This window comes from Peromyscus maniculatus, chromosome 19 (genome assembly GCF_049852395.1).
Source record: "Peromyscus maniculatus bairdii isolate BWxNUB_F1_BW_parent chromosome 19, HU_Pman_BW_mat_3.1, whole genome shotgun sequence".
NCBI lineage: Eukaryota > Metazoa > Chordata > Mammalia > Rodentia > Cricetidae > Peromyscus > Peromyscus maniculatus.
The window spans coordinates 41,167,287-41,193,448 of NC_134870.1; the positions used below are offsets into that span (position 1 = coordinate 41,167,287).

Here is a 26,162-nt window from a genome sequence, read left to right on the forward strand (position 1 = left end):
CGGCAGTAGGCACTGGCATTTCTCAGGCCCTGCTGGTGTTCTTTGCCCTCATTCCATTCTCTCCCTCGTGGTCGTGTCTATTTCTGGGTCTTTGGATTCTCCACATGCCGATGACTTCCACGTTTATATTTCAGGATGAAGTTCTTATCTGCGTCCTCAATCCCTGTGTCTTCCTGGAATGCGTTAATAAGTGTTTCCCAGGCAACTCACACTCACTGTGAAGAAAACTGAGCTTGCCGTCTCTTCTAGTTTTCTCCTCAGCATATAAGCCAGAAACCTGGGTGGCATCTTGCTTTACTATGTCTTTGTCTCTACTGAGCTACCAATGGTGTCCCCTCGTCCATGGCGCATCTGTAGCATGTACGCATGCGCGCTACTGACTGCTTCAACCAGCCATGACCAGGCTAGACCTGTTTTATGTAGATTACCTTCAGAGCAGTTGATTGACTACTGCTCCATCACCCTGCCTGGCTCCGTGCACCACTGTTAGTTTGGTAAACATCCTTCTGATTCTTTCATTCCCAGGCTGGAGGTGCCTTGGGGTTTTCTAAAGTTCCAGCATTTTAACAGCGCTCAGAAGATCTGTAGTAACTCATCCCCAAACTGGCTCTGATTTGTGGCATTCCTTAGGAGTATCCGTCCGTCAATCTCACTTCACAAACACCCCCTGGCCAGACAACCTCCTCCACTCCCCTGTTTATCCTTTCTCCTGTAGTTTAGTGTAGGGCACACCAAGGTCTGATGAAGGTCGGAAGGTCGTAGCCCTGGATAGCGATTGTCAAAGTCCTCAAATTCTAATTTAATTTCCCTTAAAAGCTTAAGGTCTTCCCGAGTCTGTACTTCGTTTTGGTTCCTGGTTCTGTGCCTGTTTCCTTCACTTACAGTTTTCAGAACTAAGAGACGTGTGTGGGATTCTGTTAGTGAATCATCATTCGCAGTCTGTGTTCTTTGGCCATTGAGAGTGAGCCCAGGAAGCCGCCTGCCCAACAAAACGGCCCATGGGAGCTGAGGCACCTTTGCTTTCCGGGGAGAGTGGGGCACCTTGGCTGAATAGACTTGAGCTCTCAGAAGCTCTCAATACTGTCTCCAGTCAGTCAGACTCGGAATGCCCGAGACTTGTTGTGACTTGTCCCCATTGCTTATTAAACCTGTTTGGGAAGGGAGGGCAACAGCGTTTGGGTCTTGTGCACTCATCTCATTTCCAAGCAACAGACAAGGACTTTTCTTTACCTGTAACGGTAAAAAGGTAAGAGACCATGGTTGGTTGTATGGAGTCTGTGAAAGACCAGGTCAAGTTCCTCTTTCGAGAAGATCTCGGGCCCAGCGTTTCAGGTTCTCCCTGGGCCGGGAGAAGCCAGCTAGCTTCTTCCTCTCAGCTCCTACCTGTCACCTCACCACAAGGATCAGAGGGGCTGAGCAGCCGTGCTGACTCAGAGGGACCAGCCAGGCGGAAATGACACACTTCCTGTCCCAAGCTCTAGTCAGGCTTTCTGGTTCTTTTTTCTGTTTGCTTTACGATTCCCTGAAAAGATAGAAGGTTGTCCGGCTGTGCCCTTCCACGGCAGCCTCTGCTCTTTCTATGGCGTCATAGGATAGCTCTCTCCCACATTTCCTTGTCATTTACACAGTTTATTAATCCGTTGTTTCCTTAGTATAAAAGTATCATGTTTGCGAAGTATGTTTATCAAGTAGACTTTGACAAAAAACGAACAAACAAGATAAAAACCCCTCCTTGTTTTTACTACTTAGAAATGAACGTGTTGGGGCTGGAAAGATGCCCCTGTCATTAAGGGCGCTTGCTGCTCTTGCTGAGGACCTGGGTTCGGGTCCTAGCACCCACATGGTAGCTCAGAGCACCAGTTCCAGGGTATCTGACGCTCTCGTCTGGCTTCTTCAGGCACCAAGCACTCATGTGGTGCACATACACACATTCAGGCAAAGCACTTATTCATGTAAAATACAATAAAATAAATCTCTTTTTGTGCATGTCATCCCTCTAGATATTTTTCTGCTTACAAAGACTCTATACTGTTTCGTATAACCTCTCTGCTTTAAAAAGTACATTTTTGTGTGTATGTATGTATGTGTGTGTGTTTGGACATCTCCATATCATGGTACATATGTGAAGATTGGAAGACAACTTTTGGGAGTCAGTTCTCTCCTTGTACCACGTGGGTCCCCAGGATCAAACTCAGGTCGCCAGACTTGACAGCAAGCTCCTTTACCCTTTGAACCTTCTCACAGGCCCTCATCTACTTCAGTGGGTTGTTTTGCAGCTTTTGTGAGGAGTCTCCCTGTTACTAACTGCAAGGTCTGTTTAAAGACTCTGTGGCATTCCGTTCTGTAGAAGTGTCCTACTCCAAGTACCATCCTCATTAGATAGTTGGGTCTGCACCCTGCTCTCTCTTCACCTCATTTAAAGGGTAGCTCAGGCTGGCCTTGAACTCTCTATCCACCTGCTTTTGGCCTCCCAAGTGTGTCGATAAGCATTGTGCCACCACCGAGCAGCTCTGCTCAGTCCTCAGTGTTTGTCGTAATCTATACAGTTTCCTTCCATAACGGCTGTCTGCGTTCACCCCTGCTTTTCTGGACTATGGGTTTGGACGCGGTTCAGAGGGGACTCTGGAGTTGTAAGGTGTTTGATCTGTACGGCCACTTTGCCTTCCGCCAGATGGTGGAACTGTCTGACAGTGTTTTCCGTGTGCATTCTAGCCCTTGCCCAACGCGCCATTGCTTTTCACACCAGCTTCCAGCAGTGCGGACGTGCCCTGCCCTGCCTTCCTGACTCCATTGCCCACAGCAAGCCACGCATGCCTAGCTCTCCCTGCTGCCGGACCGCCGTTCCTCTGGTGTTGGGTATGCACCTCCAATGCCACAGCCACGGGGTGTCCCCATCTCAACTCTCTTCCCCTGCCTATGGCACCGCACGTGTCCTTTACCTGTTTGTGTGTTCACTGTTGGCCGGTCTCTCTTCCACACCGAGTGTCAGTGTGTGGGGCTCCCTACTGAGTCCTCATTTCTGAGTTAATCAGATATTCAGCAAGTGCCCAGTTTCAGCCCTTTACTCTCAGTTGACATTTTCCAGATTAAACTCTCCTATGTGCTCTTCTTGGCAGTGACAAGATGGAAGAGGACGGTAGAAGACCACTGGACAGGGGACTTGGGGCTCCTGTGTCCTCATCTGTTGGAGTAGGACTATTAGTGGGAGGGGAAGGTGGGGACTCTAATCCCTTTCCAGGGGATGAGATGTAGTTTGCTAGGAAGTCTGTTTCCATCTTCCACTGAGAAGGGATTTGCTGGCCACTGGGCCTGTTACGTAGCCTTTTGGTAGGCTGAGGAGGAGGTGGTGGACAACTTGAACACAGAACGCAGGCTCTGCATACAGATAGACTTGGGCCCAGAATGGTGTGATGCATCATTCTCCCAGGCAAGCACTCAAAAATGAGGTGCTTTTTTGAGTTTCTGCAATTAATTTATATATATATATATTTTAAATGTACTCGTGCAAATAGGCCCATTATTAATACGGTATAATGACCAAGGTGTTATGACCTCTAGAGAGGGAATGGAAAATGGAAAATGGCAATGCCCTCCCTGCTGGAGTCTCTGGGATGTTGTGTCTTCACGGAGCTGCCTTTCTGACACCTTCTGAGAAAGGTTTACAGAATCCAGTGCGAGCAGCAGCAGTGAGAAGCAGCAGAAGCGATGGCCAGCCAGGCCGGCAGTACAGGGGACTCAGGGAAGGCCTGGATTTCAGGGTGGAAAACATTCTGTGTTTCTTCAGGAAGTCGAATTCCCAGAAATGTATAGGGAGGTTGACTTCAAGACCGGATAGTTTCTCTTTGCTGATGAGAGTTTCATTAGTTGCATATTTATTACTGGGGATCATGTTCTGTTGTGTATGGGAGGTTGGCAGTGCAAGAGAGCAATAAAATCCTAAGGCTCTGTTTCTGTCCGGCTTAGTGGAGAATAAACCACCTCCAAGCCAGCCGCTACAGCTGGCACTCGGTGTTTCTTTGCATTCTGAATGCCCATTTAGCGTTGCCACTGGTGATGCAAGTGTGAAGAGGTTTGGGTATGCATGAATCTCCCAAGAAGGTAGACCTCCCTCTGTGCTCACTGGAGTCCTCAGACCCCCCTCACTGCATGGCTATTCCCTAGCAGCAAAGTTGGGGAATGGCCTTCAGTCTACGGGGCTGTCTCATTTTCTTTGCTTGCGAGATGTGCTTAGGTGATATCAGAGCTCTTGCAGACACTCAAATTCTGAGATTCCAAGTGAAAAACCAGAAGAATAACCTTTTGATAAAACGTATACTTGAACTATATCGCAGCACATATCACCTAATAGAAAGGCCTGCATCTCCACACTCATTCTTGGAGCGCAGTGGTTCTCAACCTTCCTAAGCCTTTAGTACAGTTCCTCATGTGTGGTGACTCCCCAACCAAAAAATTATTTTAGTTGCTACTTCGTAACTGTAATTCTGCTACTGTAATGAATCGTACTGTAAATATCTGATATGCGGGGTGGCTGATACATGAAAGGGTCGTTTGAGCAGCTGCTTGGGTGGAAGGCCCTGAATGACAGCTGCCACAAGTGACAGATAAGGGAAGTCTCCAGCCCCACCTTGACCCTGTGCCGGGGCTGGCCCCTGCAGCACAGTTTAGCTTGCTACTCTACCTGGGCCAAGATGGGAAGTTCCTAGGTACTCCCTTTATTTTCCCAGACCGCCCTCACTGTGTTAGCTGAGGAGCCAAGGGATTTTTTTGGAATGATATGCAGAGGGGAAAGCCAAAAATTCGGAGTGAGGCAAACCTGGTACACCCCTGTCTCCCCATTCCAACCAGATAGGAGAGTTAGATGAAGCTCAGATTCCTTGTCTGTAATCTGGAGAAAAAGTTGCCTACCTCCTAGGACCTGTGTAAGTATTGTGCTCTCACAGCGAGACAGCTGGTGGGCACTCAGCAGTGGGATTTCCCTGAGCCTGTCTAGGCTTGGACCCTGGGCCCCCAAGGCCTAGGTAGAACTTCCCGCAGGGGCATCTATCTGCACTGTCTTTTGTGGACCAGCTGGAGGGCGCTTCTGAGCACGTACCAGTCTCAGACACTGAATCTCCTGGAACAATTCCATTAGGCCCCCTTCCACGCCTCTTCATCAATGACTTCCTTCTCCTCCAAGAGGAGGATGAATGAAGAGGAACAAAGGGAGAAGAGGAGAGGGCCCTGGTTGAACTGTGGTTTTCGGTAGGATTGGGAAGGAGGGGGGGCCGGAAGAGGATTGATGGGATAAGGGGAAGCTGAACACTGAGACAGAAAACTGAGTTGATGCTGGCAGTCGCAATATTGTGCACAATGGACGGGCAGTGTCTTGGGAATGCCGGACTATAAAGGTCAAGGTGTTTTGTGAATGTTTCCAGCTCTTTCTGAGGCTTGAAAATCAGATAGAGTACATGAAGTTATCTTTTGCATGCAGGCACCAGTGTGGTGGTAATTGTGTGCAATGTGCTACTGATAAGGATGTGGGTGGCTGTACAGGAAGTTTTTTTTCTCCCCACCTTGGGGTATATAGTAAGCAGCCACTGAAACAAGGCCAGCTTGTGTGTCTGGAGAGAGTTCTGGAAGGGTGGGAGTTGACCTCAATGTCTTTCTTCTCAGTCCTGCCCTGTGTTGCAGAGCCTTGAAGATGCTGCGTGGCCTCTTGCTCCGCCATAGTCTTTGGAAATTGAGACTGCCACCTGTTTCCCCTGGGTGTGGGAAGGATTCGGATTTAAGTGATGGTTTTATTTTGCCAAGAGGTGCTAGATAGCATCATACAGAACAGCTGATTTTTCTAGTGGCCTCTATCACGTGGCTGCAGAGAGATGGAGAAACCTCTGATAGATGGCTCTGGAATCCCTAGGGAGGGCTTGCTTGGTATCAATGTGACCCCTCAGAGCATTCCCCGTGACTGACAGTGCAGGTGTACTCTTGGGGCTGGGGTATCGAGCAATCCTGTATTTCTGCTACAGTGTGTTCATCATATACAAGACTCTGGATTTGACCCCCGGTATGCCAGAGAGAGAGAGAGAGGGAGGGAGAGGGAGGGAGGAAGAGAAGGAGGGAGGGAGAGAAGGAGGGAAGGAGATAAGAAGGGAGGGAGAGGAAAGAAAAGAAAAAAGACTAGTTACAAATTAACCTTATCAAGGCATAGTCTGGACACATTCTTTGACCACTAGATCACCAACCAGTGTCCAGGCTTGGAAATTCTGACTGTGTGCTCCCCCCTTGCCACAGCATGAGGATGCATGTGCACTGGACGTCATACCAAATGTGGATCCTTGAACCCACCCAAAGTGGTTGAAGTTGCAAGTCCTAGGGAAGCTTGGAAGAGCTGTATTCATATCCACAAAGGCAAATGTAAGAGTTAAATATTTTGTACCCAGGCTGCTTTGTGAGGTTGGACTGCGCCACAGATGGAGACATGAGACTCTTCCTCTGCCTGGGCCCACCCACCCCGTTTTAGCCCACTGCCATGGGATGAGCAGAACATAGTTCTAAATGCTGGAACAACTTTCAGCAGCCATGAATAGAACCAAGCATGGATGACGTGAGTGTTCTGATCTCGTGTGAGGGAAGAGGGGTCTGTGGAAGAAGAGTGCCACGCAGGTGCCTTGCTTTCCATTGTTCTCCTGTTGTCTGGGACCTCTCTGAGACCAGGAATGTCCTGCTGGGTTAGAGGTGCCCTTGGTACCTGAGGATAGAGTACTTACAACGCTCTCTTTCCTGCTTGGTGTTGGGACTCCCCTGGTCCTTCCTTCTCTGGGCTTGGATCCCACACAGGTGAGGTGATGTGAGCTTAAGAGTCTTCCACCGGGCTCCCCTTTCCACAGCCTCACTGTGTACCCCGGTCTTCAGCAGGCCGGGGACGAAGCAATGCCTCGTAAGCTGCCTAGCCACGGAGCTACCACTGAGGCCATTTTAGGGAAGTGGGAGGCCTTCCTACTGTTTAGGTATGAAATTTGTTCTTTATCAATTACCCTCAGATTTATCAATAAACCAAGCTTGGGGGTTGGAATCTTGAACTTCTGGGAACAGATTTCTCTTGACATTTTCTCATCATTGATGAAGTTTTCATAGCATTATGGGCCAGTCAGAATTCAAAGAGATAACATTTTTGTGAACAAAAAGAAATGGTTTCTAAAACATAGATTTCATAACCTCTGCCTACATGACTATGTAGCATGAAAATGATAAATGTATACCTATGTTTGTAAATTGACAATCATTTCACTTCCTATAGTTCTCTCCCCCAATTAAGAGAGGGCATTTTATTTAAATTCAGTTCATTAATAGTTCTCATTACTACTAGAACTCACTGTACATGCATAAGGCAATTTGTTATTGGCTTCACATGGTTCTCTTTCAACTTTGACTGACATTTTCTGAGGTTGGAATTTGAACCGGGTCTAGCAAATTATATTCCACTTTGTATCTTTTTTTTGCTGGTAGACTCGAGCCAGGTTATACATGCTACAGAGGATAAAGAGCATCCACCTGGGTAGCAAGGTAGACACACAGCTAAGGATGGTATTAACTGTAGTAACTATCACACAGTGGTACCAAGAAAGTGTAAAGCAGGTAGCTTTAGGATTTAAAGGAAGATCTGAGCTTACAGTAGAAGTCTGTAGGAGAAGGCTTCACACCCTTAGGTACTGTGCTTTGAATGGACTGAGAAGTATGGGCAGAATCTTATCTAAGGGAAGTTAGTTAGCTGTGATGACTTCTGAAGACCCAGGTAAATCAATAAGATATGAAGGAGACTATTAATACACCATCTCTATGGAGACATGCATATTGCATGCATACGTGTGTGTACTTGTGTTCACCTAAACATTCTCAGACTCACATTCCTTGTAAGTCCTCTGCAGAAGCAAAAGGCTGGTGATTTTCAGCAGTAACATTGTTCTTCTTGCATCCCTTAGCTCTCCTGAGAACAAGAGCACCTCTGAGCAACGCTTCCTATTAATAGACATTCATTCATGTTTGTACTGGCTAGGTAGGAATGGGGTGGGTTTTTTTTTTTTTTTCCTTCAGGCATCTGTGAATGGAACCACTCCCTTTTGTCCTTTTTTTTTTAAATTGGACTATCTGCTTTTTCCCCTAGCCTGTTGGAACAGTAGACTTCCTGTTCTGCTTGATTTTTAAAATTCTGCCTGTCTGCCTAGCACAGTAAGCTGTGTTCCTGCGTAGCGCAGTTTATAGGTGGAGAGTGCGGGCAGCCTCCAGTCCATCCTCAGTGTGAATGCAGACACCTCTGTGACCCGCACAATTAAAAGCTACATAACATATTTTTCTACAAGCAACAAAATGCAGCGCCCAGAATAACAAGCAGGGCAACTTGTAAAGAGACCATTGTTGACCAGTCTCCTGTGCGTACGTTTGGGCGGATTTCCAGAAGGCTGGTGTGAATTGACTGGAAAAGATGGGACTGTGGATGTTCCTCAGGTTTGTGTGACTCTATCAAGACACTTTGACGGGGTCCTCCTGACGAGCACAGGGAGAAAATGCTGAGATTAGGTGAGTTAAGACTGTTCTTAGACAGTCTGGATGCAGTGCCTCTTGGGATCCAGTGGAATTTTCGGATGTCTTACTGCTGTATTCCAAGGAGTAACGTTTGGTCGTGGCTTTGGAGGGGCTGTGCTCACCACTAACTCACAGGTTTCGTTCTGCCGTGGAACTGGTCTCGGGGAGCCGCTGTTCAGCTGAGAGAGATATGGGGATTATGGGTTAAAAATGGCATCTGCAGAGTACAGATAATTTCACTTGTGATCAGATGAAGTCTTGAAAAGTTTCAGAAACACGGCCTTGTAAGAGTTTGTAGTTGTTTTAAAATCCACAGATCATTTTGTATATTTCCCTGCATTTATGAACTGTAGCATACCTCTGGTTGGTTCCCAGGGGTCTGCTGCATTGGTAACCTGTAAACATCTAGTTTACTTCTCTTCCCCACCCAGTAACTGCTTATCCGACTATTACTGTTCTTATTTTTCCCCTCAGAACCAGAGAGCAACTTTACCCATGTCTAAAACCTTTTGCCTTTTAAAAATAACACCCAAGGCTTGTTTTATAGCCAATACTTAAAGTTACTACACATAAACAATTTGATTTCTAAGGGAAATTGAAAAAGATTGTGAAGAGTTGAAATGAAAGAGCTTTTTAAACAGCCACTTGAAAAGTTATTTTGGTACTTATGTATGTTTCTACAGGTCTGTGGGGAGAATTTCCATAAGTTTATCCTAAAGTTTTATACACAAGGCTTTTGGGGAGCCAAGTATGGCGGGGCGCACCTGTAAACCCCACACTTGGCAGGTTAAAGCAGGAATCCAAGGATTTTCAGCAAGATTTGCTCAAGACAGAAAGAAGAGAAAGAGATAAAGGAAAGAAAAGGTTAAAAAAAAAAAAGAAGTGCTTTATAGAGTTTAAAGTGAATAGTAGGAGGAACTAGAAATGGAAAGACGTAGTAGATGTTGATGTAACTTGACTCAGCTCATTAATTGACCCTTTGGCAGCCAGGACTGTTTTGTAGAGTTGTGACTTCTCTTGGCTGAAGTGTGGTCACTTGTGCATTGTTCATAAAAGGTAAACATGTGTCTTCTGGACTCTCAGAGCTGTGCGCGTGATCTTCTGCCTGCTTCGTGTGTGTGTGTGTGTGTGTGTGTGTGTGTGTGTGTGTGTTTGTGTGTGTGTGTGTGTATATATATATATATATATATATATATATATATATATATATATATGTATCCTCCCTCTCTGGTATCTAAAAACAGGCATGTGTCTGTGACTGATGTCATAGTGTATACATTGACACAACTGGGGTCAGGGCCAGCTTTGCCTGGGAAGGTTTTGTGGAAGAAGTGTGTTTGGGGGAGCGTTCCGAAGAGAAGGAATGAACTTTGGCTGAGAGGCAGAAAGGGCTGGAGTCATGTGATGTCGTAGGTGAGCATGAAGCGCTGGAGAGCAGTTTATAAATTAGTGACTGAAAATAGGCAGGCTCGTGTGAAAGAGAAAGGAGCATGTGAGAGCCCAGCAGAGGACTAGAAGGCCATGGGACTCCGCTGCTCCCCAGCTGGTGAATTTCCCCCGGGACACCAGCACATCTCATGTGGCCCTCTAGTGGAATGATCTGAGATGCACATGGGAGTGCCAACCACTGGCTTCTGTTTCCCTTTGGGTGCTCTAAGTCAAGAGTCAGAGCAGATGAATGTACTCTGCTCCATGCCTATGCTATTAATTCAGACACTAGGAATTTGGAGCTGGATGGCAGTATCAGGAACTTCGCACTGGCCAAATGTTACTGTTTACAGAGCAGGCTAGACACTGGGCATGCGCTTGCCCAGTTCTGCCGCAGACTGAAAGCATGTCACAACTGGCCCCGGCCCTTTATGTCTTCACTTGAGTTGTCTTGTTTTTTCGTGTGGTTACAGAGTAAATCCTGGCAGTAGAGAGGGAGAGACCTATGATCATGGGCACCACAGCCCACAGGACGGAGAGCCAAAGAAACAATAGAGGTTGGCACTCCCGGCTTCCTTTCCACCCACACACTGTTCCTTGTGGGTCCCAGTCATTCTTTCAGGCCCTGGGGCTACAGAGGCAAACTCGGCAGGTAAAAATGCGTGCTCTTTTTTTTTTTTTTTAAAGATTTATTTATTTATTATGTGGACAGGAGAGGGTGTCAGATCTCATTACAGATGGTTGTGAGCCACTATGTGGGTGCTGGGAATTGAACTCAGGACCTTTGGAAGAGCAGTCAGTGCTCTTAACCTCTGAGCCATCTCTCCAGCCCAAAATGCATGCTCTTTGAGAGGAGCTGCTATAGTTGAAGGAGACTGATACCAAACACAATAATACATAAAGTTTGTAATAAGTCAATACTAAGTGCTAAGAAGGACAAATTTAAACATGAGGAGAGAAATAGTGATTCTCTCTCTCTCTCTCTCTCTCTCTCTCTCTCTCTCTCTCTCTCTCTCTCTCTGTATGTATGCATGTATGCTTACATGCACAAGTGTTGAGTTATATAAGTGATTGCAGTTGTGAATAAACTCACTGAGCATGTTATACCAGACTCACCTGAGCAGTATAGGAAAGCCAGCTAAGATTATCCTGGGCAGAATGTTTTAGGCAAAATACAAGCAGCTGGAAAGGCCCTGAGGTCAGACTATCCTATTGTGTATTCCAGATCCCAGCTCATGAGAAGAGAGGATGTGGGTTCGAGACAGATGGGGGCAAGACTAAAGGGGCCTCAGATAGTTGTAATCTATTTAATTTTTACTGGGCATGAGGCGAGAGCCATTTGATCTTATTTCTTTCATTAACAAATGAATATAGGCCGAAGAAATCAAGTGTCCATAGCCATCCACCCTTGTAGTGCCAGATTGAAATAAAAATTCACCTTTCCATATCAGTGTTCTTCCTCCACCATGTTCGCCTGGACAGGGATGTGTGGCTGCATGCAGCGTCAGACCTCCAAGTGCTGTGGGCTCCTCTAGCATCAATGTTTCTGCAGAATTACCTTTGTCTTTCCCCCAATGCACCTGTACCTACCAATAGAGGCCCCACAGCCACCGTAACCATGGTTCATTCCCTTTTGAACCCAAAGGACGGTCACACCAACACTGCCCATCTATTTTTGGGAATGAAGATAAATCCTTTGTGTTTTCCTGATAATTCTCTGCCAATCAGTAGATGGATGACCTATTCCTCATCTGTGTTTATGATTAGGTTATTTGGGCATAGTTAACATATGGTGTAATTCCCACACTCCTAAGATGCCAAGAAAGTGAGATTGAGCATCAAATATGATTGAAAATTAATTTGAAAGCAGAAGTTAAGAAGAGTCAGAACTCAAAGTCACCAAATGCAATTTGTCCTGCACAGGTTTGTCTGTCCTTGTCATTTTGTTCTAGGTTGAATTTGTTCAAACCATTTCTTCCCCTTTGCATTCCTTTACATCTTATGACTGTTGTCCTCTGGATACAGGCCAAGTTCTCCAGTATCACTGTGTGATGTACGTCAGACAAGGGCTAAGTACAGAAAAAAGGTGACTTTGAGATGTTGCCTGCATTGTCTCCTTGTTTTTAGTCACCCTATGTCCTATCTCCAGGAGAGGAAGTGACAGAAGGTATTTTCATCTCTCGCATGGCTCTTTCCCCTTGTCTTAGAGTTCATATTGTAGATGTGAGATGTATATCACCATCATCATCACCTCCAAAATCACCACCACAATCACCATCATCACCATCATCATCATCATCACCACTGCCACCATCACCATCATCACCACCACCCACCATCTTCCACTTTTGTGCTGTTTTGAATAGTTTCTTCTCTTTCTTCTTTTTGATTGCCAGCCAAGGTCATTTCATGTTCCTTTGTAACGACTGCTGAAATCTTTCTCAAAGCCTATAGGATGAGTGTCAATTTGCCCTTTTTGTTATCAGGTCTTGTAGTAAAGTTCTTTGATTACTTTGGGAGCCTGGGTAGCTAAAGTTGTGCTATCTTTTGCTTTATAGTTTTCAGGAGTGTGGTAGTTATAGGGGAGTTTTCTTAGCCCTATTTGGTGGCAGTCTAAGAATGGGAACCTGCTGGAAGAAATTCTAGCAGGAGCATCAAAAGTATTTGCTACATGTGGGAGATGGGGAATGGGAGGTCCCATTAAAGGTGCATGAAAGAGGTTAGTTAAAGCCCAGATGGATTATCGGCTTCCAGAGTTGTCTTGTTGGCATTTTGAGTTTCATCTGTGAGGCTGCCGAGTACAGACTTGTGATTGGCTGTGTGTTCAGAGCAGAAGTGCAGACCTGTGATTGGTTGTGTGGTCAGAGAGGAAGTGCAGACCCGTGATTGGCTGTGTGCTCAGAGCAGAAGTGCAGAACTGTGATTGGCTGTGTGCTCAGAGAGGAAGTGCAAAACTGTGATTGGCTGTGTGCTCAGAGTGGAAGTGCAGACCTGGGATTGGCTGTGTGCTCAGAGCAGAAGTGCAGACCTGGGATTGGCTGTGTGCTCAGAGTGGAAGTGCAGACCTGGGATTGGCTGTGTGCTCAGAGCGGAAGTGCAGACCTGGGATTGGCTGTGTGCTCAGAGCGGAAGTGCAGACCTGGGATTGGCTGTATGCTCAGAGCAGAAATGCAGAACTGTGATTGGCTGTGTGCTGTATTCTTGTTCAAAGCCGCACCAAATGACTCTGGGCACTTTTGGTTCTGTTTGTTTAATTATTTTTGTTAAAGACAAGGTCTTGTTATGTGGCCCAAGATGGCCTCGAACTCTAGATCCTCCAGCCTTAACTTTCTGAATGCTGGCATTAGAGGTGTGAGTTCTCAAACCCAGCTGACTTTGAACACCCTCAAAGGCAAACTCAGACCCACCCCTCCTGTAGTAGTAATGTGTGGTTGATTTGCCACCTTTCTGGGTAACTATTTAATAACATTTCTGCCCATCACCACATGTGCTGTGGCATTCCTGAGTGTGCCTTCAGCACCCAGGAAAAACCCCAAGTCACACCTGACCTCACTCCTGTCTCTTTAAAGTTTGAAACATGGGGCTTTTACCTGCACAAACCTTTCCAGCACCTTATCCTGCCCTATAAATATTGCCCTTTTTGCCCTCTGTTGAGAGGGAGGCAGTCAGCCACATATGATGGGGCCTATCTATATTAGGTCTATTAGGAAGCTAAACCCTTGAGTTGTGAGTCAGGGATGAAGTCGAGCAACCAGGCCCTGCAGTCAGGGTCAGGCTCCCTACCTGGCTATGCCACTGGGGTTTCACAGCCTTCACACCTTCACCTGCTTTGGGACTTCACCTGCCTCTGATGCCACTGTCGTCCAGTGCTGGGCTTGGCCCTGCTGAAGGCTTCCCAGCCTTTGTGCTGGCCTAGCTGAAGAATCGGTCAGTTCTGTACCCCCGGGTCCTTGACCCGTGGAACTTTGGGCACTGGGAATATGGTGAGGTGGATAGCAAGATGAGAAACATTCTCATTGTTTTCCCTTAGCCACCCCAACATTGTATCCGACATAGCTTCCAGTGTAGTGAAAAGAGAGAGCAGGTTTAGACTGGCTCACACAGGGGAGAGCTCTGCGTCAGCTCAGTACTGAGGACCAGGTTTGAGTTAGGAGCTTAGTGATGCTGAGAATCCACCTTCTTCCTGGTTCTGCCTGTGGTCCAGCTTCCTCCTGAACTGGCTTCTCTCACAGTGCTAAAATTCTGTCATAGCTCTAAACTCCACCTTTCTAGATGCCTTGGAAATCTCTGATGTCTTGAGGACCAGTTTGTTGGCTGCTTATTCATCTGCTCGGTGGTTGGCTTAGGCATGGGTTGCCTGAACCCCCTTCTCCTTGGCAGAGACATCTGTGATTACTATAGCTGGGTTGAAATGGTCAGGGTGTCTACCAAGGAGAGGGGAGTGTGAGTGATGCTGAGCCTCAGTGTACACAGGCCACGTGGGATTCCCACTAAGTTGCTTCTCATTTGGTAACTGGCCATGGTGGGATGTAGTGAATGGGGCACAGCGTATGAGATGGCCAGCTTCCTGTGGCTAATGTCAGATGCAAATGCGCCAATCCCATGACCGCTCTAACATGGTAGATCACACACAGAAATTCTCAAAGTCAATGAGGCATCTTTCAGGTAACACAGACAACACTAACAATGTAAGTCCAGAAAATAAATTACAGACAGTTCTTCAACCTCCTGTAATTTGCATGTCATTATAAATACTCAAGTCGAATATAGCTTTTTTAAAAAAAATTGAAAAACTAAATTCCTGCAAAGGCCAATCTTAGAAATATATGAGTTTTATCGTTGTATTTGACTAAATTTTATTAACTTTAATCAAAATAAGTGGGTTCTGGCTAATGTAAACCCTTTGAGACTGCACATGAATATTTGGGAGTTTGTTTAGCTGTAGGTAGTCCTCTTGGGAGTGACTGGCAGGGCAGGGGAAGGGATGGGGTAGCACTCAGGAGGCTGGCGACAGGGAAAGCTATATAGAGTCGGGAAAATACCACTTGGTGGTGAGTTGGTTGACACAGAGGATACATACCACTTTGTCCTCTAGAGCAGTGGTCCTCAACCTTCCTAATGCTACAGCCCTTTAATACAGTTTCTCATGTGGTGGTGACCCCCAGCCATAAGATTATTTTTGTTGCTACTTCATAACTGTGATTTTGCTACTGTTATGGGTCATGATGTAAATATCTGATATGCGGGATAGCTGATATTCGTCCCCCTAGGTTGAGAACCACTGCTTTGGATCCCTGGCTTAGTGTGTCAGAGTCTGGAGCATTGTTCCCAGCCAGCAGCTATCCTCACCATGTTCTGGAAGGAAACCGATGCACAGAGGGCCAGCCACAGCAAGGACTACCTTGTGATCTGTGGATTTTGGTCCCTAATGAAAACCTGAAGTGGGCTGGGTGAGATTTCAGAGGACCTGGGGCAAAGCATATCATCACTGGTGTCTCGGGAGGCTGGTTGAAGTTGAGCACTGAGTTCCTGAGGTTACAGTCTAGATTCTGGAGGTTCCATTGTATAGTTTCTGAGAGGACACTTGTGTAATTAGCTTTTGGATATTGTTGTGTGAACTTCCTGGGCCCATTTTCCTGTTTATAAACAAGTGTGAAGACTGAGGAAATCATTCTGCATTTGGATGTCAGCTTTCTGATTCTTCGGTTTCATGCAGGCTGTGGTAGATTGTATCTTGAAGAACCGAGTTGTAGGTAGTTGGGGAGACTTGAGTCCTGTCTGCGAGAAACCGTACACACAGACAGGCGATGGCCCCCATTTCTGTATTGCATGCTACAAGTTCGCTATGAAGAGGCTTCACCTGGCTGGGTGCCAGGTGTGAACGGCTCCAAGTGGTGTTGGTTGTAAATGAGATAGTGGCCACATTTGTGGTCACAGTTCACTGAGTGGAGTTGCATCCTTTGCCAAGCCAGAATAGGATACTTACTGGCTGCCAGGCTTGGGCTCTGGGACCTTCAGATGTCAGTGACAGTACAGGAGCAGTGTGCATGAGACCAGATCAGTCAGTGACCTAGAGCCGTACATCTCTGGAGAAGTGCTTTCAAAGCACTGGCCATGTTTTATCCAGGTGAGTCCCATGGCAGTTTCGCACTCCGGTTTTGTAGAGATTCTGATGACAGCGCTGTTGCACAGTGGTGCTTCACTGTCCATCAGCAATCCTGTTCCTTAACGGCTCACCTGTGGGTGCGACCCCTGTAGGGGTCACATCAGATATTTACATCGCGATTCATCACAGCAGCAAAATCACAGTTACGAAGCAGCGATGGAATAATTCTGTGGTTGGTTGGGGGGGGGGGTCACCACAACATGAGGAGCTGTATTAAAGGGTCGCAGCGTTAGAAGGCTGAGAACCCCTGCCTTCACAGCACTGGAGATACAGGAAAAAGAACATTTATCTGGCCAGTGAGGTATCAGTTCAGGATCTGAGGCCACTGACTCTGGCTGTCACTGTTGAGTTTATTTAAAGTGAGAGATGCAGGATTTTATGGATGTGAGCTTTTTACCAGTGTGTGTGTGTGTGTGTGTGTGTGTGTGTGTGTGTGTGTGTGTGTGTGTCTGACTATAGCTTCTACTTTCCCTTTAAAAAGTGGCTGTCTCTGGAATAATCAAGACCTCCAAATTGTTCACCCATAAACTGGGAACTTTGTGAAGGAAAGTGTGTCCCCATGAAAGTCCTATTTGGCCTTTGGAGGCTCAATCAATTCAGCGAGGCAGAGATGGAAATTGCAGTCAAAACAGTTCTGAATATTTTATGTCGCTTAAATAATTTGCATTGCTGCAGATCAGGAACCCCAAGCTTTCGAACCACACGCCCCAGCTCTGGGAGTGGTCTGGTGGCTGTGGAGCCTCTCTGTGTCTGTTCTCGGTATTAGGAAGGCATGAGATTATTGGCCTGCCAGACCTGGGAGTGGAGCCATGATGCCTCTTCCTTCTCTATCTGCTCCCTACACTTTTAATTTCTACAGCTCTGCTTCCCACCCAGGTGCCCCCTTAGCCCTCACCTCTCCAGAAAATGAAAACAGAAACCAGCGAATTGCTATCAGATGTTAGTCATTCCCGGGCCCCTCTTCCAAGGAATGCCTGGATTTTCAAAAGAGCCTCACAGTAGAACAGGAAGCAGGGCAGAGTTTCACACTGAGTACCACCTCTCTAATGAGAATATTTCCTGTCTCGTTCAGAGGCCAGTTGGGGTCCTGGGAGCCTCAGGCACGCTTGCTTGGGTCAGACCTGCTGGACCAGCCACCCACCACAGGGAAGTGGAAGGAGTTTTGCGTTTGTCCTTTTTTAAAATACTTTCTTCCAGCTCCTGCCAGAGTCCATGCAGATTCTTGCAAATGTGTTTTTGTTAGAGATCCAGGGCACCCACTCACCTCCCTGTGGCTGGTATTGGCATTGGTACAACTGGAAATACAAATATTCTCTTTTCAAAGGCACTTACCCCTAACCTAAGGTTGTCAGGTTTTTTTTTTATAAGCAAATGTTCCTCACAACTTTCACTTTTTAGGGAAACTTTGTAAGTGAATGGCCCACCATGCTTTCTCTCTTAGCTTAATACTGGTTTATTCAACAGACTCTTTGGCTTCTGTTATTAGTCATGGGACAAAATTCTTTGTCAAAGGAGCTACCAGTGGCTTCCTCACCAGCGTAGCCATTGGTCTTGTCAGCTTTTCTTCCCCACCGGTCATTCCTGAGCATGTGTGTTTTTGCATGTACTGCTATTACTACCCAGACCACGCCACCTTCTTTGTGTCAGTGCGTCATTCGGCCAGGCTTCTGTTATGACTCTGTGATGACACCCCCCCCCCCCCCCCCGCCCCCGGTCCCTCCTGATATGATTTAGGTTCACCTCTGAACTTTCATGGCACCTCATGCCTTTTTGTTCCTGAACTCATCATACTGTGTTTTAATTAGTGTCCCTAAGAGTCCTCCTCTAGCCCCTCCCTCTGTCCACCCCCTAACTGTCTCTTCAAGGACAGACACCATAGCTGTTGCGGCTGGTACCATTTTCCTGTAAGTGAGGGGGGCTCCACACAAATTTCCAGAACGGAGAAAGGCCAATGAAGATGGTACCTGAGATCACCCCGCTTTCTTTAGAGCAGGCTGTGAGCCCCTGGTTTCCTTAACACCATTTAGTCTCCCTAGGTCCCTTTGATATACAGTTGAAGCTGTAGAGGAGAAGATAGAGGCTGTCAATAAAAAAAGAAAAGAAAATGGCACCTGGCCCTGATTGGACAAGAGAGTTGTCAGGCCATCCTGGCCACTGGCATTCACCCCCCAGTCAAGAGCAAGCAGTTCTGAACTGCTTGTGAGAAAGCGGAAGTGGCTGCTGACGAGAGCTGGATGCACTTGGAGGTTCAGAACAGAAGCAGAGTGGAGATTGCATTATCTGGGAGACCAAGCAAGTTGGTTGCACTAAACTGAACCATGTTACGGAAGAAGAACTTGAATATCTGATTGACAGCTGGAGAGTAGAACAGAGTCAGGGCTCTTACAGCATGTGCATGTACAAGATCATATAGCCAGTGCTGAGTTTTCTGGGCTGTTTAAGGAATGTTGGAGGAAAATTTTAACTATATACAGTTTTACCTTATGGATCTTGAGAGCTCAGTGTTCCTCACCGTCCCTCTAAAACAGTTCATTCTATATCATGTATTGGTACAGGCTATCTGAAAGAACGGTTACAAGTAAAGCACAATCCTGATCACTCACTTTGAATTCTGATCTTTTTGTTTCTTGACATTGGGCCCAAATTATTGCCTATGTGTAAAAACAATGACAGAGGACGGCATTATTAGGGTTTGGGAGTGACTGGTGGGCCACATCTGTGTTGTATAAGTGTATGATTAACTACAGCCCACTTCATCAAGAAAGCATCTCTCCTGGGATCTGGAGAGATGGCTGGGCAGTTAAGAGCATTGGCTGCTCTTCCAAATGAACCTAGGTTTGATTTCCAGCACCCATGTGGTGGCTCACAACCAGCTGTAACTCCAGTACCAGGGGATCTGCCACAGTCTTCTGGCCTCCCCTGGCACGGCACACACATGGTACATAGCCATACATGAAGGCAAAACACTATACTCGTAAAATAAAATAATAATTTTTTAAGATATGCCCTATAGATTTTAGCAAATAGAGAGTGGCTAGTCTGTGTGATTTCACAAACGACAGTGAGCTTCCCAGGAGCTCGGTTTATACGGGCAGTGAGTCAGAGAGGAGACTGAAGCTCTGCCTACATGCGTTCCTACCCAGACCTTAGCACCTTTAGATGTGTGAGGTGGAGCCTGCTTCCTCTGGCCACACCTGTTCCGTCAGTGGCTTCCTCTTTTCTATTAATGTCTGGTCCCCTTTCCCCGAGGCAGCCAGTCTCAAAGACTCCACATGGGATCTACTCTCCATGCTTCTTACTGGTCTGTATCCCTCTTCTGAGTTGCACGACAGGTTAACCTTGCAGTATTGGTTCCTGCTCAGACACCATGGTGTAGAGAGGAAGCACAGAATAAGGTCAGAAGACTCCCATTGTAGTCTCAGCCCTAGCTAGTGGCTGTGGGCCAGCCACTTGATGCCTTTGAGGGTCTGTGAACTCATGAGAAGTGAGTGTTGAAAGCAACACTCGAGATTTCTCCTTTAAGGATTGCTATGAGGGAGGATCAGTGCAGAAGTACTCCATAGTGTGGAATGCGCCATCATGCTCAGAGACGTGTCCTATGGTGTGTCTCGTGTGACACATAGCCTGCAATACATTAGGGTAGCTGATACATCGTGTGTAAATTGCTGAAATATGACATGATTTAATGTAAATACATAAATTGTCTGGATTGCTAATTCAGAATTTGGGACTATGGTCAAGCGGGAACACTCCCCCCCCCCATTTGGCCTAAATAACAAGATGCTTAGACAAACAAAGTGCTTCCTTTTAAATGATTATCCTTCTTAATATTTAATTAACATGATATTTGTGGAGACTTATAGGTGACAGAGTGATGATTTCACATCACATCACTTTTAAATTGTATAATGATAAAACTAAGATAACTATTATTCCCACTCGCTCTAAACCTTTATCATTTCTATGTGATGGGAAACTTCGGACTCTTCTCTTCTCATTCTTCATACAACAAATGGCTAATTCTGCAAATGATGGTCATTCATCTGTGCTGTAGAATACTAGAGCTTAGTCTCCCCATCCAAACCTTTTGTATCCATCACCCACTCCCTCCCCTTCTCCTTCTGCCTCTAGTGACCACTAGTCACAGTTTCTACTTCCACAGAATTGGCTCTCTTAATATGCTGCCTTTTTACATTCACAGATTTTTTTTTCATCCATTAAAAAAAATGTCAAAATTAATTACACATCGTGCCATGCTGGATCCCAAATTAGCTCCATAAAGCAGAGTGTATTGTAAATGAAGGCAGTCTTTGCAAAGGCAGCTCGCTGCTGGGAGACCAGTTTAATAGAATGTTGTCGCCTGGAAGAAATTCATGGCTTGAGCAGAGAGGTGTCTGGAACTCCCATCTGGGATTTATTAGTGTATGTATGCAGGTGGCGTAGGGTGGATGTTAGTTCTTAAGGAAACGGTTTTCGATCTGAGGATGGCGAACTTGCTGCCCTGTAAAGTGCCAGCAGCTGCCCATATCTTCCTGACCCTGGAAATTCCATCAGCTCAAGTGGAATGCTGCCCACTCTGTCTTATTAAGGATCTGGATGGCCATAGTGGTGGGTTGGCAAGGTAGCTGGTTAGGCTGCCTCTGTACGGGTAAGTGCAGCCCATCTGTGGCAGTCCAGAGTCCGCTGAACATCTTCTCGGAAGGTTGCATTGTACTCCCACACTCGGTTTATAAGGATGATAGAGTGAGATGTCCACTCCGTGCATGCTGTAAAACAGAAGGCTTGCAGCTGGCAGAATTGCTTTCTTCTTGGCTCCTTTTCTGACGGAATTTTTGGGAACTTGTTGGACTTGTGAATAGTTGCGGATTACCAGCCTTGGTCTCCAGTGCGATGCAAATGCTCCTTTAAACTTTTCTTTCTTTGAGGATAGCAGGTCTGTGTTTTCATAGTCCCTTGTAATATGCTTTATGGATGGAGGAAAGGAAGTTTATTTTTACACGTTGTCATAAGTCAGTATAATGAAGCGTTTCAAAGATTATTTTATTGGTTACATTGTCTCTTCAAAGTGCCCAACAATGTGTTATAGGTCTACAGAAAAACAGGCAAGCGGACATAAGAGATAACCCTGCATTGGAAATGACATGACTTAGTTATCTGCCTCAGAAGACATCTGATATCAAGCTTCTCAACAGCAGAAGCTGCATGGAAAAGTTCACCACGGACCTCAGTAGGCTTCATAGAAAAGGGGGGGGGGGCTCAATGTGGCTTTGAGAGGGGCAAAAAGAGGATGTAGATGTAGAAAAAAATATCAGGCTGGCATCAGCTGCCCACAGTGTTACTGCACAGGGTATCATGATTCACCATAAGGGCTCTTGTAAGTAATTTCCAGTTAATGGAAACAAGTTTTAAAAGTTTCTGAATGATTACTTTTTTAACCCATGCGTGTCTGTGAGCTTGTGGGTACATGCTCACGAATGTGTCCCAGAAACACTTCATGCTTTCTTGCGTTGCTATTGTTTTCATTGGGGCGGAGATGAGGACACTGGCTGGGACCTTGGGAATGGTGTCTCACCTGCAGCCCAGCTTATCTGTGTCACTTGGAGGGAGGTGGGACGGTGGTCGACAGGGACTAGTGCATCTGGGTTTTCAGCCCACACTGCTGGGAGCAACCAACTTTAACAATTATAGGCACGGCAGCTAGAGCTGATGATTTGACTGGTGGGGCAGGAGTAGAGGAGAAAGGGCCAGGGACCATTTTTGACTGGCACTTGGATTAGAAATGAAGGAGGATGACCGGGCGTTGGTGGCGCACACCTTTAATCCCAGCACTCGGGAGGCAGAGCCAGGTGGATCTCTGTGAGTTCGAGGCCAGCCTGGGCTACCAAGTGAGCTCCAGGAAAGGCTCAAAGCTACACAGAGAAACCCTGTCTCGAAAAACCAAAAAAAAAAAAGAAATGAAGAAGGTGAGAGGGCAGCTAACAGGAATGATGACCATCTGACTTGTAGCCACTGTTGCCTGAATGGAGAAAAAGAAATGAATATTATGTAGGAAGAAAAGCAAGATGTTCAAAAAGGGATCCAAATGGGCTCTGCAGGGGTAGATGTTCCTAGGTACAATGACCCTCAGCAGCCATCCAAGCAGACCAGTTCTAGGCAGTTGGAAATCTGTGGCCACCTTAGTAAGTATTTATATACTAATTACTTTGTAGTCCTGTAAAGAAATAACATACTTAAATTGAAAGATTAAAGGGTTTTTTTTCTTCTTTATTTACTAATGGCGTATATGGTACTGAATATATTAGTCAGTGTCCAATCAGGAAACTATGTGTTTATTTGAACACAAAGATTTAAAGGAAAAGTTAGCTTGGAAACACTGTAGCGGTCTCTCTCTCTCTCTCTCTCTCTCTCTCTCTCTCTCTCTCTCTCTCTCTCTCTCTCTCTCTGTCTCTTAGAATAGAGGAGCTGAAAAGATGGCTCAGAGGGTAAGATCACTAGCTGCTCTTTCAGAATACCTGTGTTTGATTCCCAACACACACATTGATGGCTCACAACTTCCTGTAACTCCGGCTCCAGGGGATCGGACTTCCTCCTCTGGCTGCCATGGGTATCTATACACAGGGTGGCATACACTCACACAAACACACGTACACTTAGTCCTGCAAGTCCATTTATGGTTACATAACAAAAATATTCGCAAACAGTGTCAAAAATATATCCATGCATCTATATTCATAGCAGTAGCAATAGGCGGGAACAACCCAAAATATGTTACAGGGGTGATGTGGAATATTACTCAGCCTTCAAAAGGAGATTCAGACACGTTTCTTGGCATGGCTGAAGGTCAATGAAGAAAGCCCGTCAGTCACAAAAACATCAACACTGTTTAACCTACTTAGGTACGATACTGAGAATAGCCAGTCTAGAGACAGAAAGTAGCCCATTAAATAGTTTCCAAGATTTAAAATATTCTGAAGATGTATAGTGATGATAGCTATACAAACATATGAATGTACTTATTGTCACTAATCTAAACATTTTCATGGTTGCAATGACAATTTTTTAAAGATTTATTTGTTATGTATATGTGTGCCTGCAGGCCAGAAGAGGGCACCAGATCTCATGACAGATGGTTGTGAGCCACCATGTGGTTGCTGGGAATTGAATTCAGGACCTCTGGAAGAGCAGCCAGTGCTCTTCACAGCTGAGCCATCTCTCCAGCCCCGCAATGATCATTTTTATGCCATGTGTTTCACCACAGTGATAAACGTGGTAAAGAGAAATGAATCTATTAAAAGGAAATATTAACTCTGGTGGTGACTGGCTGGTAGGAAATACAGAGATTGCTAGCAAACGAGAGAGAACAGCTTCCTCCACTCCAGATATTGGCTCGCTGAGCGGAAGCCAAGTCACTAGGGTGTTGGGTGTGCTGGCGGAACTTGCTGGAAAGTCATCCTCTAAGCTGCTGAGGACTGCTGTTCACGAGGAATTTTCTCACTTGAGACATTTGTCCATCACCTGAAGGGGGATGCCAGAAGGAACTAACTGCCTGAGGCCAGGTGGTGCCAGTCAATCAGATGCACAATGGGAGCCAGCTGATGAAGTGTCTGCTAAGGAGCTAGCTGCTCAGGACACCCACAGAAGGCAAGCACCAAGTCCCAGAAGGGAACTTCTTTCTATACATTTTAAGAAGTGCCATCCACTGAATAAATGCAGAATTCTATCAGCTGCAGAAGAAACACTGGACAAAGGCCCCTGAGTTTCTCACAGCAGGTAATGAAGGACAGGCTTGGAATGTGAAGTGAGGGGGTCTGTCATGAGTCACCTCACAACTTTGCCAACCTTGAGTTCTGATAGCGTCCTGCAACCCTAACTTCCTGTTCTGTGTTCCCATTCACAGAATTCTTGTTTATCACCTATCTTTGGAAAGAAATGGTGTCATCATGTGAAAAACAGCACAATGTGACATTAAGCTGTGAACAAGCTTGAGCAAACACTGATGCATTGCTAATGGTGTATATGGTACTGAATATTAGTCAGTGTCCAATCAGGAAACTATGCGTTTATTTGAACACAAAGATTTAAACGAAAAGTTAGCTAGGAAACACTGTAGCAGTCTCTGTCTGTCTGTCTGTCTGTCTCTCTCTCTCTTAGAATAGAGGAGCTGAAAAGATGGCTCAGAGGGTAAGATCACTAGCTGCTCTTTCAGAATAGCCTGAGACACTGGATGTTATTCTCTTCCCCTCTCCAGCCTCAATCTAATATTCCAAGGCACCCTTGGGAGTTATTGCAATGCCCTGAGGGAGATACATGGACACCCAATGTGAATATCTCAGAGCTACAGCTCTGGGTCCTTATCAGCAACGTTAGGCCATACTACTCTAACTAACGGGAACCTAAGGTGCTGATTTAGTTAGGAATGCATTAGAGTCATGTGTCAAGTAAAAATTGTATAGAGTCAATGCTAATTTTGGAGACCTCCTAGGAAGTCACTGAAGACTGGTCTCCCATCTCTTAACTTGTCTGAGAGTCACTCGGTGAGTGCTGCCTCCCAGCTAGAGTGGGCTTCTTTTTAGAACGATTTTGCAATGGGAAGATGGGTAGCTCAAAATAACTAGACGAGAAGGTTTTTTGAATGTTCTCAATACAAAGAAATGAAAAATATTGACAAGGATGGATGGTCTAAGTGTCTTTTGTTGATCAACATACAATGTACTAAGACATCACAGTGTGCTCCATGAAGACATTCAGTTATTATGTCAACATTTTTATGGCTATTCTTTCTTCATCTTACCTTTATTTAGAGTGTGTGGTGTGTGCACATGGAGGTCAGAGGACCATGTGAGGAATTCAGTTCTCTCCTTCCACCATATGGGCTCTAGGGATTGAACGAGTCGTAAGGTGTGGTGACAAGCACCTTTTACTGCTGAGCCATCTGTTAGGCGTGTCTATCAGTTTTTTAAAAGCTACATAGCCTTGAATGTAACATTCACCCTTCATGTATAAGGGCTAACCAGGGTGAAAGGCCAGGCAGAGGTGAAGAGAGAGGGTCAGGAGGGGAGCAGTAAAGTCCCAGCCCTACATCATCATATTTTCCAGGATAAAATTAGGTTGCACTGTGGCCCAGGTGCTACTTTACTGTTATTTGCATCTCTTTGAAATGACCATGTATCGTTGACGTTGGAAAAAAAAAAAATAACTAAATGGCATGTAAGGGGATTTTACTGAATTCAGTAGTTAAAAAAAAAGTCAGTGGAAATAGATTTCAGATTGAGAAAGTTAGTGATTTTTGACTCCATTCTACAAAATTAACGGGCTTAATATTACATTCTGTAGCATGGACACGGCCAGGTGGGGAGACAGTCAGAGCTTGCACCCCATACTCTGAGGTGTAACTGGCACACATTTCTATAGCTCTTCTTTAAGGGCTGGCCACATAAACCGGGTTCAGAGCCAGACCTATTCAAGTGGAAAAACTTCTGATCCATGGCAGAAAAGGAGCCTCTCCTCTCCCCCGCAAGCTTGTTTGGATAAGTTCTGCTTCAGTTCACATTTTACCGCCTGCTGAGTGTGTCTGTCCAGCCTTGGCCACTGTGCCTGGAAAGCCCATCCTATCCCGGGGTTTCTCTACAAGCCTTTCTCTCCCTTAAACTGTGACCACCTGGCACATGGTCAAACCCTCCTGGATGCTGCTCACGTCCAAAATCTGATGTAAAAATCAGATTGCGACAACTGGACGTAGGTTAAACTGCCAAACAGATCTCAGGCTAAGTGTCTGAATTCAAATTTCCACATGTGGAGCACGACATTTTGGGATTTCAAAATTTTGTACAGAAACTTGCATTAAAAACCCTCTTCTCTGCTCAGATGTAACCATTCGGGATTCGTTCCTCAACCTGTCTTGGTGTAGTTCTCTACCCCTCAAAGTGAACACAAAGGAGAGAGAAGAGATTATCGCTGGAGGTCCCAGGCAGAGTCCCTGGCTTCTGAACGCATCCCAGTAATCAATCAC

At 45.8% G+C, this 26,162-nt stretch overlaps 1 protein-coding gene across 3 annotated transcripts in view; it reads left to right on the top strand.

Moving 5' to 3' along the window:
- The window catches only part of Tnfaip8 (TNF alpha induced protein 8), a 116,333-nt gene that overhangs the window by 42,232 nt on the left and 47,939 nt on the right, over positions 1 to 26,162 (top strand). The window contains exon 1 of one of the 3 annotated variants that reach the window (XM_042263862.2): positions 8,148 to 8,553. The exons of the other annotated variants lie outside the window; for them this stretch is intronic. Coding sequence (XP_042119796.1) covers positions 8,541 to 8,553 — 13 coding nt within the window. The 5' untranslated portion in view covers positions 8,148 to 8,540. Of the gene's footprint in view, positions 1 to 8,147; positions 8,554 to 26,162 lie in introns of those variants that run through there. 3 annotated transcript variants of the gene reach the window in all.